General features: G+C 36.3%; 1 protein-coding gene across 2 annotated transcripts in view; it reads left to right on the top strand.

Moving 5' to 3' along the window:
• The window catches only part of UHRF1BP1L (UHRF1 binding protein 1 like), an 86,608-nt gene extending 81,978 nt beyond the window's left edge, over positions 1–4,630 (top strand). The window contains exon 21 of one of the 2 annotated variants that reach the window (XM_018048146.1): positions 1,830–4,630. In XM_018048146.1, the coding sequence (XP_017903635.1) occupies positions 1,830–1,964 (135 nt within the window). In that variant the 3' untranslated portion in view covers positions 1,965–4,630. The remainder of the gene's footprint in view (positions 1–1,829) is intronic. The other variant, XM_018048147.1, reaches the window with a different exon arrangement.

Raw genomic sequence — 16,011 nt, 5'->3', positions numbered from 1 at the left:
ATTTATTTACTTATTTAAATCACGTTTGTTGAGTGCTTGTTATGTACTAGGCAGTTAGTTGATACAGTGTTGAGCAAGGTATGGCCATTCCCAGCCTTCACAGAAGTTGTAGTCTAAAAGAAGATAAAGGAGGAAATGTGGGAGAGTGCCATTTCTGGTATCTGCGAAGGCTAATTGGAGGATATATTCATTTTGATGTCTTATTTTTAAGTTATAAAAGTATCATAATATTTCAGAACTTTGGAAAAATATTTTAAAACTTCTCTGACATATTGTAACCTCCCATAGTGCTATAAGTATTTTTAAAATTTTTCCTCTCAGTCTCTTTCCATAATTTTTCTAAACAATTGCTATCCTAGTATATATGCTGTGGGGCTTCCCTGGTGACTCAGGTGGTAGAGAATCTGCCTGCAGTGGGGGAGACCCAGGTTTAATCCCTGGGTTGGGAAGATCCCCTGGAGAAAGAAATGGCAACCCACTCCAGTATCTGCCTGGAGAACTGCATGGATAGAGGTGCCTGGTGGGCTACAGTCCATGGGGTTGCAGAGTCTGATACAACTGATAGACTAACACTTTCACACATATATATACTGTACTTTTTGCTTAAGGTTGTTTAACAAATGTTTTCCATATTGCTGCATATGCTTCATCTATTTTATTTTATATTTACTGAAGTATAGTCAATGCTTCATATTTATTGTTAATGGCACATTAATATGGGTATGGCTATATTATCATTTCTAAAGGTTACTGTTAACATTTGTCAATATTTGGGTTGCTTCTTTTTTTTTTTTTGCTATTATAAAATTCTATCCAGCAGAATTTTAATTCTCTTTGATGAAATTACAGAATGAGTTTATTCATCTATTTAGCAGGATTTGTTAGATGTCAGCTCTAAGCTAAGGATATAGAATTGGAAGAGAATACCACTCCCTATCTATTGAGAAACTCAGAATTGAATGGGAAAGTAAAAGTGTGTATACAGTAGTCACAGCGTACATGTGTTGTATGTACTAGAGTTTAGGAAAGTATGGTAAAATACTCAATTTGGTCTGTGAGACAGGCATTCTTAAGCTGCACCTAAAAGAAATCTGAGAACTCTTTGAAGTTGAATGCATATATTTTAAAGGATCTGTGTAAATACTTTTTCCTGTGGAGAAGGTTTTATCACATTTTCTTCATTAGAGATTAGAGGATGGTTCCAAGAGGATTGAACTGAGTCTTAATGAGAGAAGACCTATTGACATCTAGATGAAAATGTCCAGTGAGATCTTCAGAATGTGGGTCTGGAGCTCAAGAGAGGCCTGCCCTATAGCAGACTATATAATTGTTGGAGCCACAGGAGTAGAAGAGAACATCTAAGAGAGTGACTCACGTGATAAGAGAAGACCACCAATTATGGACGTTAATAGAATGCAGAAAACTTAAGAGTTCTTAAACGTCAGAGGGAAAGATGAAAGTCCATAGGTAGAGTAGGGTAAACAAGAAATGTCTGTGACATGAAAGGTGAAAGAGGAGAGAGGCTTAGCAAGAAGGAGTGAGGTCAGCAGCGTCTTAAGGCAAATTGAAATTAAACAAAATCACTATTAGATTTGGAACTTAGGAGTTAATTCTTGTTTTAAATTGCTGGATCAGAACTTAACAGACATTTGTAAGTGCTTGGTATGTGTTTCCAAATAACTTCTCAGAGCAATTTTCAGCTTAAGTGTACCCTCACCAGCATTGGGTAATGTTGCTGACTTGTGGGTCACACCTTTAGATACTGTATAAATAGTCTGTATTTCCTGAAAATGGTTACATTTCCTTATTTTCCAAATTTATCATTTCAGCTCATGGAAGAGAATGAATCACTTAAACAAGAATTGGCTAAAGCTAAAACGGCTCTTGCAGAGGCTCACTTAGAAAAAGATGCTCTTCTCCATCAGTTGAATATCAGGAGTGGCAGCCAGAAATTCAAGTTATAGCTTTGGATTGTGGAGGTTATATTTATAATGTGATGTTACCAATTAATGGGAAACTTTCCTTTTCATGAAAAGACAATAAAATGAAATAGAATGTAATGAAGTGGTGACTATTCCAAAACCAGTTTAGAAAATACTAGGTACGGGCATTACAATCTTTTGGTTGTTTTGAGTTTTAGGGTTTAACCCTCTTTTAAACTGGTGTGATATAGGGGAAGTCAGTGCATACTGTAAGATGAATTCTATGCCTCATGAATAGGAGATGTCATTTCCTAATTTTGATATTACATTATAGACATTTTTTAAAAAGAAAAATGAAAATCTATTGTGTTCTCACAGATTGCTGAATTTATTTATCACTTTGTTAATAATTTGCTATTATTTACAGAGATTCAGATGCTTTTAGGGCCAACGTAAAATAAAAGGAGGCTTACATTTTAAGTGTTACTAAAATTATGTACTTAAATCTATAACTTATTACTTAAAAAAAAAGCCCAATCAAATTAATAAATTATCGAATTGCTGGGTTTGAAAACTCTGGAAAATCATCACCCTACAGAACGTAGGAGGTAACTTGAAAATGTGAAAAAGAATCATTTTAAGTGATGGGTACGCTGTATAAGTTGAAGCTATAGTTTTCAAGAAAGAAGATGGTACAAATGTTAAAATAAAAAGCACAAACTGTAAAAAAGCAAAGCATTAGAGTATATGGCCAACTGATTTAAAAAGCACTACTTGTACATTCCTTTAAACATGTATTGTTAGACATCAAAGAGTAATTTAACTATCCTGCTAAATTTGGCAACGTTTGTAACTATAAGAATTTTAATTAATACTATTTATATTATTTCTTTATCTTTGTCTTTCCTCTATTTAAGGAGGGGAATGTTTTCAGAGAATTTTCTTTTCACATACATAAAATGATTTCATACCATTCCTACAGTATCTTAACAGGTGGTTGTTTGCACATGTTGAATTTATAATGCTAGTTTTGATTAAAGTTCTATGTGACTTATATATTGAAATAAGAATAACTGGTAAATTTTGAATTCTATTTTCTAGGGATTGTTAAGGTTGAAACTGACATGAGAGAGAGTCTCAATCATGCATTATGAAATAAAAGTTTATGAGTATTTAAGAAACAGAGGCTTTTAACAATTTAAAATATATTTCTGGTAGAATTAAACTAAGTGGGATCTATTTTAAAATTCACATTCTTAAACATAAATATATTCAAGGTAGAACTGAAACAGCTGGACTGCTCTTTAAGTTACTTGAAAAATTTCAAATTTTCAACCACATTAGGATACTTTATGGTGCTTTGCTTGTTTGGCATGATTTATATAGCCATTCCTATATCTAAATACTTGGAAGGAAATATGTTTCATTTTACATTAAGTGTTAGAGTGATTTTAGATTTTATTGAAAATGGTACTGGCCTTTTTTTTTTTTTTGTCTTTAATGTGCATTTTCATTAACATTATTTAAAAATACAGGCCATGTTTTGGGAGCTAAGGATATAGCAAAGAACAAGTTAAATTGTTATTATTTTACCTCAGAGTATTTTAGAAATCATGTTAAACCATTTTAATCTAAGACTGTTGTATAGTTTTAGATTAAAAGCAAAGGTCTCATTAAATATTTTGAATGTATAGCTTATAACCTTAGTAGAGTACTTTTGATCTATAGGTATATATTCAACAAAAGCAGTCTCTATTATAGAAAAGCAGGATTGATGGTACATGAACTTCTCTAGAACTTGCAGTGTTTTTCAGATTTGACATATTTGTTCCATATGAACTTTAAATATATGATGTATTATAATTACTTACTGTTATAGATCCTGAATGTTTTTCTTATTTTCAATTTATTTGGCCATCTCAAGAAAGTCATATAAACAGTAGAGATAATAATTAATATGAAGCTGAATATTCTATATGCTTTGTTAGATTTTTAAAAATTTATAGTGATTACTATTTTTATAGATTTAAAATTCATAAATCATTTCCAAAAACATTGTATAATTCCCACAACAAGCCTGTGAGGTAGGTGTTATTTACATTTTAAAAGTTTAATAAAGACCTTATGGCTCAGAAAGAACAAATGACTTGACTGAAATCACAATTAATAACCTGCTCTTTTCACTGGAATCCCAATTATATGTTTTTATTTAACCTTATTCCTTATTTCATATATTTTTCCAGAGGTAGGGAAAGGAATCATTTATTGGTCTTTTATCTTTTTCTTTTAAGATGAATATAATGCTTTTAAAAGATGTGTGTATATAAAAACAAACTACTTGAAAAATAAGGGGAGAATTTTAAGTTAGTCTCAATCTTTTTTGCTGTATGAGAAATATAAGAATCAACCTGTAATAAACTTATCAGAGTTTTTAAATGACCACAAATTAAAATTAAAATTGCCTTTTCTTTGCTAAATCCCTAGCAGAGATGTTAGTAATCAGGGGAAGAAAATTATATTAGTGTTTTTCTTTTAAAGTTCATATATGTGAAAAACATATTCTTGGTATTGTATTTTTATCTTTTCTCATTGTAGAGTTCAAAAGATCACCATGTGACACTAGGTGTAATGGAACATTATTATTTAAGCCATGTAAGAATAGCTTTCTATGATTGCAGGCAAATATATGTGACAAAATTAATCAGAAACTTCTTTTGGGTTTTTATTGTAGTTATTTTTATTCATCACTTGTCAATACAAGGCTTAAATATTCCTCTTTAAGTTTTTATTAATGTATCCAATCTAACGTTCCACCATCACAGTGGTCAGTGGTTCCCAAGTTAGTAACCTAGAACTTCCTCTCTCTAATCACCCCCTCCCCAATCAGTTCATTACCACATCCTTTCATTTTACCTAGTAAATTTGTCTACTTCTCTTCATTTACCACTTTTCTCGTCTACGCTACAGTAGCACTTTTTGCCTGCAGTTACTTCTGTAGCCTCCTAGTTGGTCTTCCTAAGCTACTCTGACCTTTCTGATTCATTTTTATACTGCAGGCAGAGTTCACTCTCTCTTTTTTTTTAAGTGCAGTTTTAATCAAGGTAACTCACCTAACCCTAGATGGAAACAAAAATATTTTATGTTACCTATGATTTCAATTATTAGGGCTGCTATTTATAATTCTGAACATTGAAAGAGTTAATACCTCAAAACATTAAAGCAGTGACTGGCACATCACCTTAAAAGCATTTAGGAGAAGTTAGTTATTACTACTTCTTAGTTTCATTGTGCTCCTTGTTTAATTTACTTTGTATTTGACTCTTATTGCACTTTAAATATCTGAAACTAGTGAGAATTAAAGTGCTTCTTCCACCAAAGGAACCCTTGTTCATGCTATTCTTTTGCTTGAAATACCTTCATCGTTTAGTTAACTCCTATTTGTCTTTCAGATCTCAGCTCATTCATCACTTCCTCAGGGAAGCATTCCCTAATTTTTTTCAGAGTAAGGAAAAAATTACATTATCGCATGACCTCTATTTAATGTTGATCACCTTTGTAATTATATATATATTTGTTTGATTAACGTAGAGCCTCTAGATTGTAAACTCCATGAGGATAGGAATTATGTTTTTGTGTCATTGTTCAACTTTGTATTCTTTGTGCCTCATACAGTGCCTGGCACGTAGTAGGTTCCCAATAAATTTGTTGAAATAATAAAATAATGGATGAGACATCAAGGATGTTTTTCAGGTATTGAGTTTTTCCTCTCAGTTGGAATTGAAGGGAGATGAAACATTAGGCATAAGAGTAGGAGGTGGTAGTTATTAAAAGTGGCAGACTGCTTGTGTCCATCAGTTCAGTTCAGTTCATTTCAGTCGCTCAGTCGTGTCCGACTCTTTGCGACCCCATGAATCACAGCACGCCAGGCCTCCCTGTCCATCACCAACTCCCGGAGTTCACTCAGACTCACGGCCATTGAGTCAGTGATGCCATCCAGCCATCTCATCCTCTGTCGTCCCCTTCTCCTCCTGCCCCTAATCCCTCCCAGCTTCAGGGTCTTTTCCAATGAGTCAACTCTTCACATGAGGTGGCCAAAGTACTGAAGCTTCAGCTTTAGCATCATTCCTTCCAAAGAAATCCCAGGGTTGATCTCCTTCAGAATGGACTGGTTGGATCTCCTTGCAGTTCAAGGGACTCTCAAGAATCTTCTCCAACACCACAGTTCAAAAGCTTCAATTCTTTGGCACTCAGCCGTCTTCACAGTCCAACTCTCACATCCATACATGACCACAGGAAAAACCATAGCCTTGACTAGACAGACCTTAGTCGGCAAAGTAATGTCTCTGCTTTTGAATATGCTATCTAGGTTGGTCATAACTTTTTTTCCAAGGAGTAAGTGTCAAGAAAAAAGATGGAGAATAGAGAAATTTGCTCTGTTACACTCTTCTGAGTTTTGAGAATCTGAAATTCTACTTAATTTATTGCAAATCATCACAGAACTGAAAATTAGCACCACTTCATTACAACTGCTAGTGCCAGAATGTCATCTGGCTTTGACTGTAGCATATGGTGTTGTGCCTGTTGAGATCTGCCAGTCCTGTTAGCTAAACAGAATGGAAGTAAGGCCAAAAGAGTAGTGGCTGAAATGGTTTTCAGTTTTTAGAAATTGTTACCTAAGATCAGTTGTGCCTTATTTCTTAAGGTATGAACAGTCTCATTTGACCTTGCACCCAGGGATGCTGAAGAGAGTAAATTTTGAGCTATATTTCAATTTCCTTTTAGGATAAAATATGAAAAGTTGGAATCATACAGGATATATAGAAATACTAAAGCAGTAGTGTTTTCAAAACACCAATTTCATTAAATTACGATACTTGACATTTAAAAAAACTTTGCTGCCTTTTTGAGAAGTACAAAAATTAAGGTAATATGAAGCAAAAATGTATGTGTGGTGATTTTAGAAACCATTAGGTATTATCCAATGGATCATTGTACAGTGGAGGGAAATTCATGTTAATGTTACAGTATTAAAATTCGGCCTAAGTGTTGCCAACACTCCTGTGTAGTTTTGGTCGGTCTGAGAATTTGAAACTCTTTTAGGAGAATAATGTTAAGAAATATTGATATGAAATCAACTAAATGTCTTTTTTTTCCATTTGTATGATAGTTTTTTGGTCATAGAAGAAAAAGTATCATTGAATCAGCAAGAGGAGTAATAGGTTTTAAAAAATTTTGAAACCATTTAAATAAAAAGATGATACTAAATAACTTATACATTAGATGTTATTTTCATTTTATTGAATGGTAAGTAAGATTTCTCATTCTTGACTTTAATTCTTCACTTTTATGTGAAGACATATTTGATGGTTTAGGTGAAGGAATATACTTGAGCATTTTGGAGGTTAAGATTATACAGTGAAGTGATCAACCTTCTTTCAGCCACTTAGGAGAATTGTTTTATTGATGTAACAAAAAACTCAAGATACCTTAAGAATTGTGAAAATAAGAAGGCATATGACTAAAGAATAAGTAGAGATCAAAATTACCTCTGAAGGATATAGGTGAAGTAAATGCATTAGGGATCTGATCAAAGTCAAATTTCTTTTCACAATACTTAAAATAACTCCAATTAAAATATACATAGTATTATCAGGGCAGAAGTTTTTAAAAGTAACCATAGGGAGCAAATCCAGTGTAAGGAAATAATGTTGAACAGAATTCCAGTCACTAAGAGAGAGACCTATGAGAAGAAATTCACTTGGTGTGTCATATGAACCGAAGTCTAAAGAACAAAATGGAAACGGACAGTCTTCAAGTCAGAGTGCAAAGATTGGCCCATACGTACAGAAGTTCAGTTCTGTAAATGATTTGCCCACAAAAGTATATCTGTGGGGATCTTAAGATTCCAATTTCTACGGAAAAGTGAGTCAGGACTTTTCCAATAGCTTGGTGCTATTGGAGACATTTTATTGGCATAGCAATAATATTGTGGCATCTTAGCATTTGTCTTAAATACATTTGCTTCATAATTCTTAATAGTGTATGTAACATTGTGATAATCATTTGGTGCTTTCTTCACTCTGGTTTATTTTCACTTTCTCTATTCCTTGATGTTGAATAAGAGGTTTTCTGTTTGATGCATTAGAACTATGAAGGCAAGGCAAAAGGTTCTGAAGAGGGAAACAGAATGAGCAAGCTAAGCAACTTTTTAGTTTCTTTTTTCTGTAAATTTACAGAACTTTGCTGCTACTGCTGCTAAGTCGCTTCAGTCGTGTCCGACTCTGTGCGACCCCAGAGATGGCATTCCACCAGGCTCCCCCGTCCCTGGGATTCTCCAGGCAAGAACACTGGAGTGGGTTGCCATTTCCTTCTCCAATGCATGAAAGTGAAAAGTGAAAGTGAAGTCGCTCAGTCATGTCTGACTCTTCACAACCCCATGGACTGCAGCCTACCAGGCTCCTCCGTCCATGGGATTTTCCAGGCAAGAATACTGGAGTGGGGTGCCATTTAGGCATTGCCATATTCTCAGTATAAAAACATGCCAATGCCAAGTATATCTTTTAAAGGTGGTAGATAATTGCTGCATTAGCACAGGTGTTTAAGAGTAACTGTAATCATATGTGTAAGCCTTTCCTATAATTTTAGTGGGGGTCCAGTTAATACTTCACAATTCTTACATGCTTATTAAGTCCTCTACCCCACTTTTTGCCTTTAGAATTCAGTGTCTTGTTAATATATTTTGCTGAGTCAGCTTCCACTTTGATTTTTATTTTGATCCACTTTTTGTGCAGTTCTTTAATATGCCCAGAGGCCATTTGTTTGAATATTTTAGAAGCTGAAGCACAAATAATATAAAAATGTACACTGGTGACTTTCTTTATTTTTAAAAGTAAAATTCCTTTTCAGAAATTCCTCATCAGATGTGCCATCATGTCTCTTACTGAAGTATATCACATTCCTGCCAAAACCACCACTGGTTAAAATTCCCTGCTCTGCCTGCAGGGACATGGTAGATTTGAGTGGGGAACCAGCAGTTTGCTCAACTGAATACTTAATACCATGTGGTCTGACTGATGAGAACTATAATGGAATTCATTAACCCAAAACATGTTTAAAACTATTACATGGCAGGCATTGAGTCTGGTATTAGGATACCAGCTACCTGTCCTTGCCCACATGGATTAAATCTCCCACACGGGGAACTAGACAAGTAAATTTCAATTTTAATATGATGAGTTAAATGCCATGATAGGTAAGTACATGTAACCTACAGTTGGGGAATCAAAGGCTTTGCAGAGGAGATGATATCTAAGCTAAAGTCTGAAAGATGTGTTCATTAACCAGAATGATAAGGTTCTAGGCAGAGAACAGGTTGGAGAGAAGAGTATGTATTGGAGCATGGTTAATGCCGGAAGAACTGCAACTACTGGTCCAAATACTGTTTCTTTTAGGGTAATCTAAGGGTACATTTGGAGCTTCCCAAGTGGCTCAGTGGGTAAAGAATCCACCTGCAATGCAGGAGACAGAGAAGACATGGGTTCAATCGCTGGGTTGGGAAGATTCCCTGGAGGAGGGCACGGCAACCCACTCCAGTATTCTTGCCTGGAGAATCCCATGGACAGAGGAGCCTGGCGGGCTATAGTCTATAAGGTCACAAAGGGTTGGACATGACTGAAGTGACTTAGCACAGCGCAAGAGTATGTTTACTTGGTTTTAAAGGACTTTTTCCCGTCCATACAAAATATGTACTGGTTTGTAACCATTAGGACGTTTTCGTTCATATGTGTTATTGCTGAGTCAGGTCTCTCCTGTCCTTTATATTTGTAATTTATTTTTTTTAAACCTCAGTGTACATTTTTCCATTTGCCTCATTTCATTTAAGCCTTGTATTCATTAGTCCAGGAGTCAGCAGGTGGGTTTTTTCTTTTTTTTTCCTGTAAAGGGCCAAATGGTATCTTGTGGACAATGTGGTATCTGTTACAGCTACTCAGTTCTGCCATCGCAGAGTGAAAACAGCTGCAGACAATATGAAAAGAAATGGCTATGGCGATGTTCCAGTAAAACTTCACAAAAATAGGCAGTTGGCCATAGCCTGCCAGTTTCTATCTAAACCTAGACTACCTGTCTTATTCTCGTCCCAAGGACCTTGCACACAGCACCAGGAAAATGAGTTTCATGTCTTCGCAGTCGGTCTTCATCTAGAGGTGCTGACCTGAGAAAAGAGTGACACAATGTGGATCTATAATTAAATGATTTTAATACCTCTTCTCAGCCTTTTGGCTAAGATCAAGTATAATTAAATGATTTTATTAACCGTATGACTTGATCAGAGTCAGCACATTTACTTCCAGATACCCAAGCTCACAGGTTGGTTCAACATTTGTATTTAACAATCCACTGCTTAGTTACCTTTCTTAATTGCACCCAAATTCCCAAACTGCCTTGAATGACCAGACTGTTTGATCTTTTCATTATCAAATCATTGTATTAGAGTGGTTTGACACCCATGACAACCTTGTTTTTTCTCCTTCTAACCCTTTTTGGTGATAGCTTCTTAATACTATTTTAAGTATACAGTATAATGATTGAATATTTTTATAGATTTTTCTCCATTTAAAGTTACTACAGAATAATGGCTGTGCTGTACAATGTATCCTATAATACACCCCTGTCTTTTCCATACCCCGTTCCCTCTCCCAACTGATAACCACTAGTTTGTGCTCTGTATCTGTGAGTCTGTTTCTGTTTGTTATATAAAATATGTTCGTTTGTTATATTTTTTAGATTCCACATATTAGCAATAACAAAGTATTTGTTTAAGCACAATACTCTCTCAGTCCATCCAGGAATACTATTAAGCTTCCTTTTATAGTATGCATGTTGTCTCCATGATCAAAAATATGTGAAAGGTGGGACTTCTCTGGTGGTTCAGGGGTTAAGACTCTGCGTTTCACTGCAGGGGGCACAGGTTGGATCCCTGGTCAGGGAACTTAAGATCCCGTATACTGTGTAGCACAGCAAAAAAAAAAAAAAAAAGTGAATGGTATGTATTCCTTTCCTCTTTATAGTGTGCTTATGTCATTTGTTATTAAGCTGACCTCCTATGTTTCACCCTCTGCATTAGTTTCCTACTGTTGCCATAAGAAACTACAAGTTACTATTTCACAGTTAAGTAGGTACAGTATGGTTCAGTTGGGAACACTTCTGAGAGTCACGAGAACCTGAAATCAAGGTGTTAGTCCGGTTGCATTCCTTTCTGGAGGCTCTGGGGTGAATCTGCTTTCAAGTCATTCAGTTGGCCAACATCAGTTCCTTGCGGGTTTGGCTGAGGTTCCATTTCTTTGCTGGTTGTCATTCCCAACTTGGAATTGTTCTTGGCATCCAAAGTCCACCCATATCCTTTAGCTTGAGACTTCCTTCTGCCATCTTCAAAGTGAGCAACAGTAGGTTGAGTCCTTTTCACACTTCACATCTCTCTGACCTTCCCATCCTGTCTCATCTCTTCTGTTTCTGCTGATGCTGCTAAGTCACTTCAGTCGTGTCCGTTTCTGACCCCATAGATGGCAGCCCACCAGGCTCCCCCATCCCTGGAGAACATTCATAGCTTTTAAGGACTCCTATGATTAGATCTGAGCTATTTGGATAATCCAGAATAATCTCCATGTTTGAAAGTCTAAATTATATTTGCAATAAAACAAATAACATAAAACAACAAAAAGTTCTGGGGAGGTGATTTGCGGGGGGCCATTATTCGACCTATCACAACCTCATTGTATTTGTTTTTTAGCATAATTGCTTGGATTGTCCACTTCTAAAGTATCTTAATAATATGAGTATACTAAGTATGTTTTCATCAATGTTACATCTCATTATTTTATTTTGTAATTACACAAATTGCCTGGCATTTACGTTTGTGGACTGTGAAGAAAGCTGAGCACCGAAGAATTGATGCTTTTGAACTGTGGTGTTGGAGAAGACTCTTGAGAGTCCCTTGGACTGCAAGGAGAGCCAACCAGTCCATTCTAAAGGAGATCAGTCCTAGGTGTTCTTTGGAAGGAATGATGCTAAAGCTGAAACTCCAGTACTCTGGCCACCTCATGTGAAGAGTTGACTCATTGGAAAAGACCCTGATGCTGGGAGGGATTGGGGGCAGGAGGAGAAGGGGATGACAGAGGATGAGATGGCTGGATGGTATCATCGGCTCAATGGACATGAGTTTGAGTGAACTCCAGGAGTTGGTGATGGACAGGGAGGCCTGGTGTGCTGCAGTTCATGGGGTTGCAAAGAGTTGGACACAACTGAACGACTGAACTGAACTGAATCATGAAATAGTTTTTCTTCTTAATATACTATGAACCATTTCCCCATAGCACTTTGAATGCTTTACAGATATAATTTTATTATTATGTAAGACTTATTGAGTATATATACTAAGTTTATGTAACAGTTGCTCTATTATTAATCATCTGGGTCTTGCCCAGTGTTTCACTAATGTAAGTAACTCTAACAAACATTTTTGTTTGAAAAGATTGCCTATATTTTGGGATTATTTTCTTAGGATAGATTTCCAAAAGTGGAATAACTGCATCGAAGACCATGAATTTTCCAAGATAGAAACTACTTTCCAAAAGGCTTGAACAGGGTTAGTGTCCTCAGGAGCACTCTTACCAGTAGTGACTGTCATCATTAAAAATCAGGCATACAAAGTTTGAAATGAAAAGAAATTAGACAGTAGCTTGAAGTCATATGAAGGAATAAAAGTTTCAGTAAAAGTAAATATATAGACAATTATAACATCTAGTATTATTGTAACAATGGTGTGTGACTCCACTCTTTGTTTTATACAAGATTTAAGAGACTAATACATTAAAAAAATATATTAGTTCAATGGCTAGTATTATTGTAACTTTGGTTTGTAACTCCAGATTTTATTTTCTGTATACTTTGAGGACAGTGCATTAAAAATTATTAGTTTTTGTTTTTGGACACAATGTATAATGATGTTAATTTTGTGTGACATTAGCAACTGAAAGGTATAGGATCAGAGGTGTTAAAGGAACAGAAGTGGTGAGAAGTGGTTGGAGCCTAGATACATTTTGGAGGTGCAGCTGTAGGGAATTTGCTGTTGGATTGGACATGGTATATGAAAGCTAAGAGTCATGGTTTCTAACGTGAGCATCTTACTTAAATGCCTAGTAGAATGTTCAGCCTTCGCATCTGAAACACTCAGCTGTGATGTACACACCCATCTTCAGCAAAGCAAAATCCTTGAAGATAAGTGTCTTCCTTAGACAAAATTAAGAACCATCTACTGTTATTTTAGCATCTCTTTACTCTGAGTGTGTGTTGTTGGGGAGGTATGATGGATTTTAGTTCCATCCCTAAATAGCTTGGGAGAATAGTAAGGAGAGAATGAATACAGATAAAAAGCAGAAGTTTAAAGAATGAGCTCTTTGCCAATTCAGTGTTCAGAGGCCAGAAAGGTGAGGAAAAACCAGGACAGGAGACCATGAAGTGGTGATGGAAGGAAAATCAGACAGTGGTGCCCTAAAATTTAGCCTAATGAAGACATTGTTTATGAAGGAAGGAATGGCTGACTGTTACATGCTGCTCAGAGGTCGAAAAGATGATTGTGGGGGCAAGATCTGGTTGTCATGGGGCACAAGAGAAAAGGTGAAACATTGGAGAGAATGAAGACAGACAACAGTTTTAGGGAGTTTTACACCAAGAGGTAAGCTAGCTATGTAATTTACAATCCAAACTGGAATGCATTTGAAAAGGGCACTATTAATAATTAAACCAGTATTTAATAATAAAATGTAAACTGCAACTGTCATGGTAAATTGAAGTAGATGTTATTTTATGGAGAAAAGAAGAGAGGGCTGTGGCTGAAAGTGAAGTGGGAGAAAAAGTTGATTTGTTGTTGTTTTTTTTTATAAGAAGGGAGAAATAATAGCTAGTAGAAATGATCTGATAGGGAAAGAATGTTTTATGGTAGAGGAAGGAAAGGACATTTTTAGAGCAATTTCTTTGAGTAGAGAAGAGGGGATAATGTATTGTGTAAAGGGAAGGGCTAAGAACACAGATGGAAGGCAAAGAACATGAGGACCTGTAGATAACATGAGGACATGTAGGTAAGATGATGTCCTGGGAGCTTGTGGAAATTTTTTTAGAAAGGTTATCGAAATAGGACATTTGCTCTGAGTAAGGATTAGGGAGGAGTTTTTGGAGATTTTTAAGAGAGAGATGAAATAGTTTCATAGGAGAAAGGAGGAATGAGTGGAGTAGAGAAATACAGTATAATTGCCAGGCACCATTCGAGTCCAGTTGCATTTAATAACCATGTATTCTACATAAGATCAACCAATATGGTTGTGTATTTTTCTTAAACCAGGCTTTACTGTGCAAGTATAGTCATGAAGAAAGATGAAAATGGAATGTAATCAGTGTTTATTGTTTAGTCAAGTACAATAAAGTGAGAGACAAGGGAATTAATTCAGAGTGTATGCATGGGAATGATTTTATCATTTGGCCATTTAATACCTTTTATCATAATGTCATTATCTGACCATGTATAGTTTAACTTGGTGTATTAGTTTAACAGGACTTCTGTAACAGAGTACCGTAAAGTTAGTACTTTAAAACAACAGAAATGTGTTGTCTCAGAGTTCTGGAGGTGAGAAATGTGCAGTCAAGGTGTTGGCAGGGCCGTGTTCCTCTTCCCGCTTCCGATAGCTCCGGGTGTTCCTTGGCTTGGGCTTGTATAGTTCGGATCTCTACCTCTGTCTTCCCGTGGTTGTCTTGCCTCTGAGGGTTGGTGTTCAAATTTTCCTCTTTCTGTTAAGGACACTAGTCATATTGGATTAAGGACTATCCTAATGACCTCAATTGATTACATCTGCAAAGCCCCTATATTAAAATAAGATCACATTCACAGCTGCTGGGGACTAGTAGGTACACGTACTAGGACTTCAGCATATTTTTAGAGAGGTCACAGTTCAACCCATAATACCAAGGAGAGAGAGAGAAAGAAATAAGGAGATGAGCGAAAGGGTAAGAGACAATGAGATAGTGGTAGGATCAATGGATTGTAGATCCCAATGGTATTGAAGGGTGTCTGGAATTGAGATTCTAGAAATAAGGTAGAGATTAGAAGATGGAATGTTTGAAATTGAGATTGAAGTGAAGTCGCTCAGTCGTGTCCAACTCTTTGCGACCCCATGGACTGTAGCCTACAAGGCTCCTTTGTCCGTGGAATTTTCCAGGCATGAGTGCTGGAGTGGGTGGCCATTTCCTTCTCCAGGGGATCTTCCTGACCCAGGGATTGAACCCGGGTCTCCCACATTGCAGGCAGACGCTTTACTGTCTGAGCCACCAGGGAAATTGAGATTATATAGAGATTAATTAGTGGTAATGAAAAATCTAGAATGATTTTAATGTGAGTAACAGAGTAAAAGGCAATGTCACTGGAGGAGAGGAGACTAAAGAACTGAGAGGCCAAGGTATTGGATGGATTATCAGTGAGAATCTCAAAATCCCCAAGAGTAAGAATAGGAGGAATCTTAGAGTGAAGTGGTCCAGGAGCTAAAATGTTCAAGGATCAAGGGAGGAGTAAACTGGGGTTGGAAGGTAACTTCAACAAGAGTGGTAATGGGTGCAGTAGTCTGACAGTACAAGATTCAAAGATGAGGGGAGAGGGAAGGAAAATGTTCTGGAAGCATTAATAAAGCACTAAACACCTACTGCACCGTCAGGATCTGTGATATGAAGACACGGAAAACTACCACAGCTTGAAGCAGGGGCTGTAGCGAAGAGACAGGGTTCAGTAAGATAAATTTAGTAGAAGGAATATTTTAAAGAAGACATTAAGGAAATATGATTTGGTTGATGACTTGTGTTCCAGAAGGACTCACGGTGGAAAGATTTTGTGCACTGGAGAGGGATGGAAGATTGACTCAGGAAATGTGATGTACAAATCAGTATAGGGATTAATGGCTGGATAGTGAGGGATGTGTACGGAGACCATGGCTTGTGATGAATGGCTTTTGAGGCTATGAGTTTTAAAGGAAAGAGAAGTGGAGTTTTGCCT

Source organism: Capra hircus, chromosome 5 (genome assembly GCF_001704415.2).
Source record: "Capra hircus breed San Clemente chromosome 5, ASM170441v1, whole genome shotgun sequence".
NCBI classification, from domain to species: Eukaryota; Metazoa; Chordata; class Mammalia; order Artiodactyla; family Bovidae; genus Capra; species Capra hircus.
Note: the sequence above shows the minus strand (reverse complement) of the source record. Positions and strands in the feature narration are given on the sequence as shown.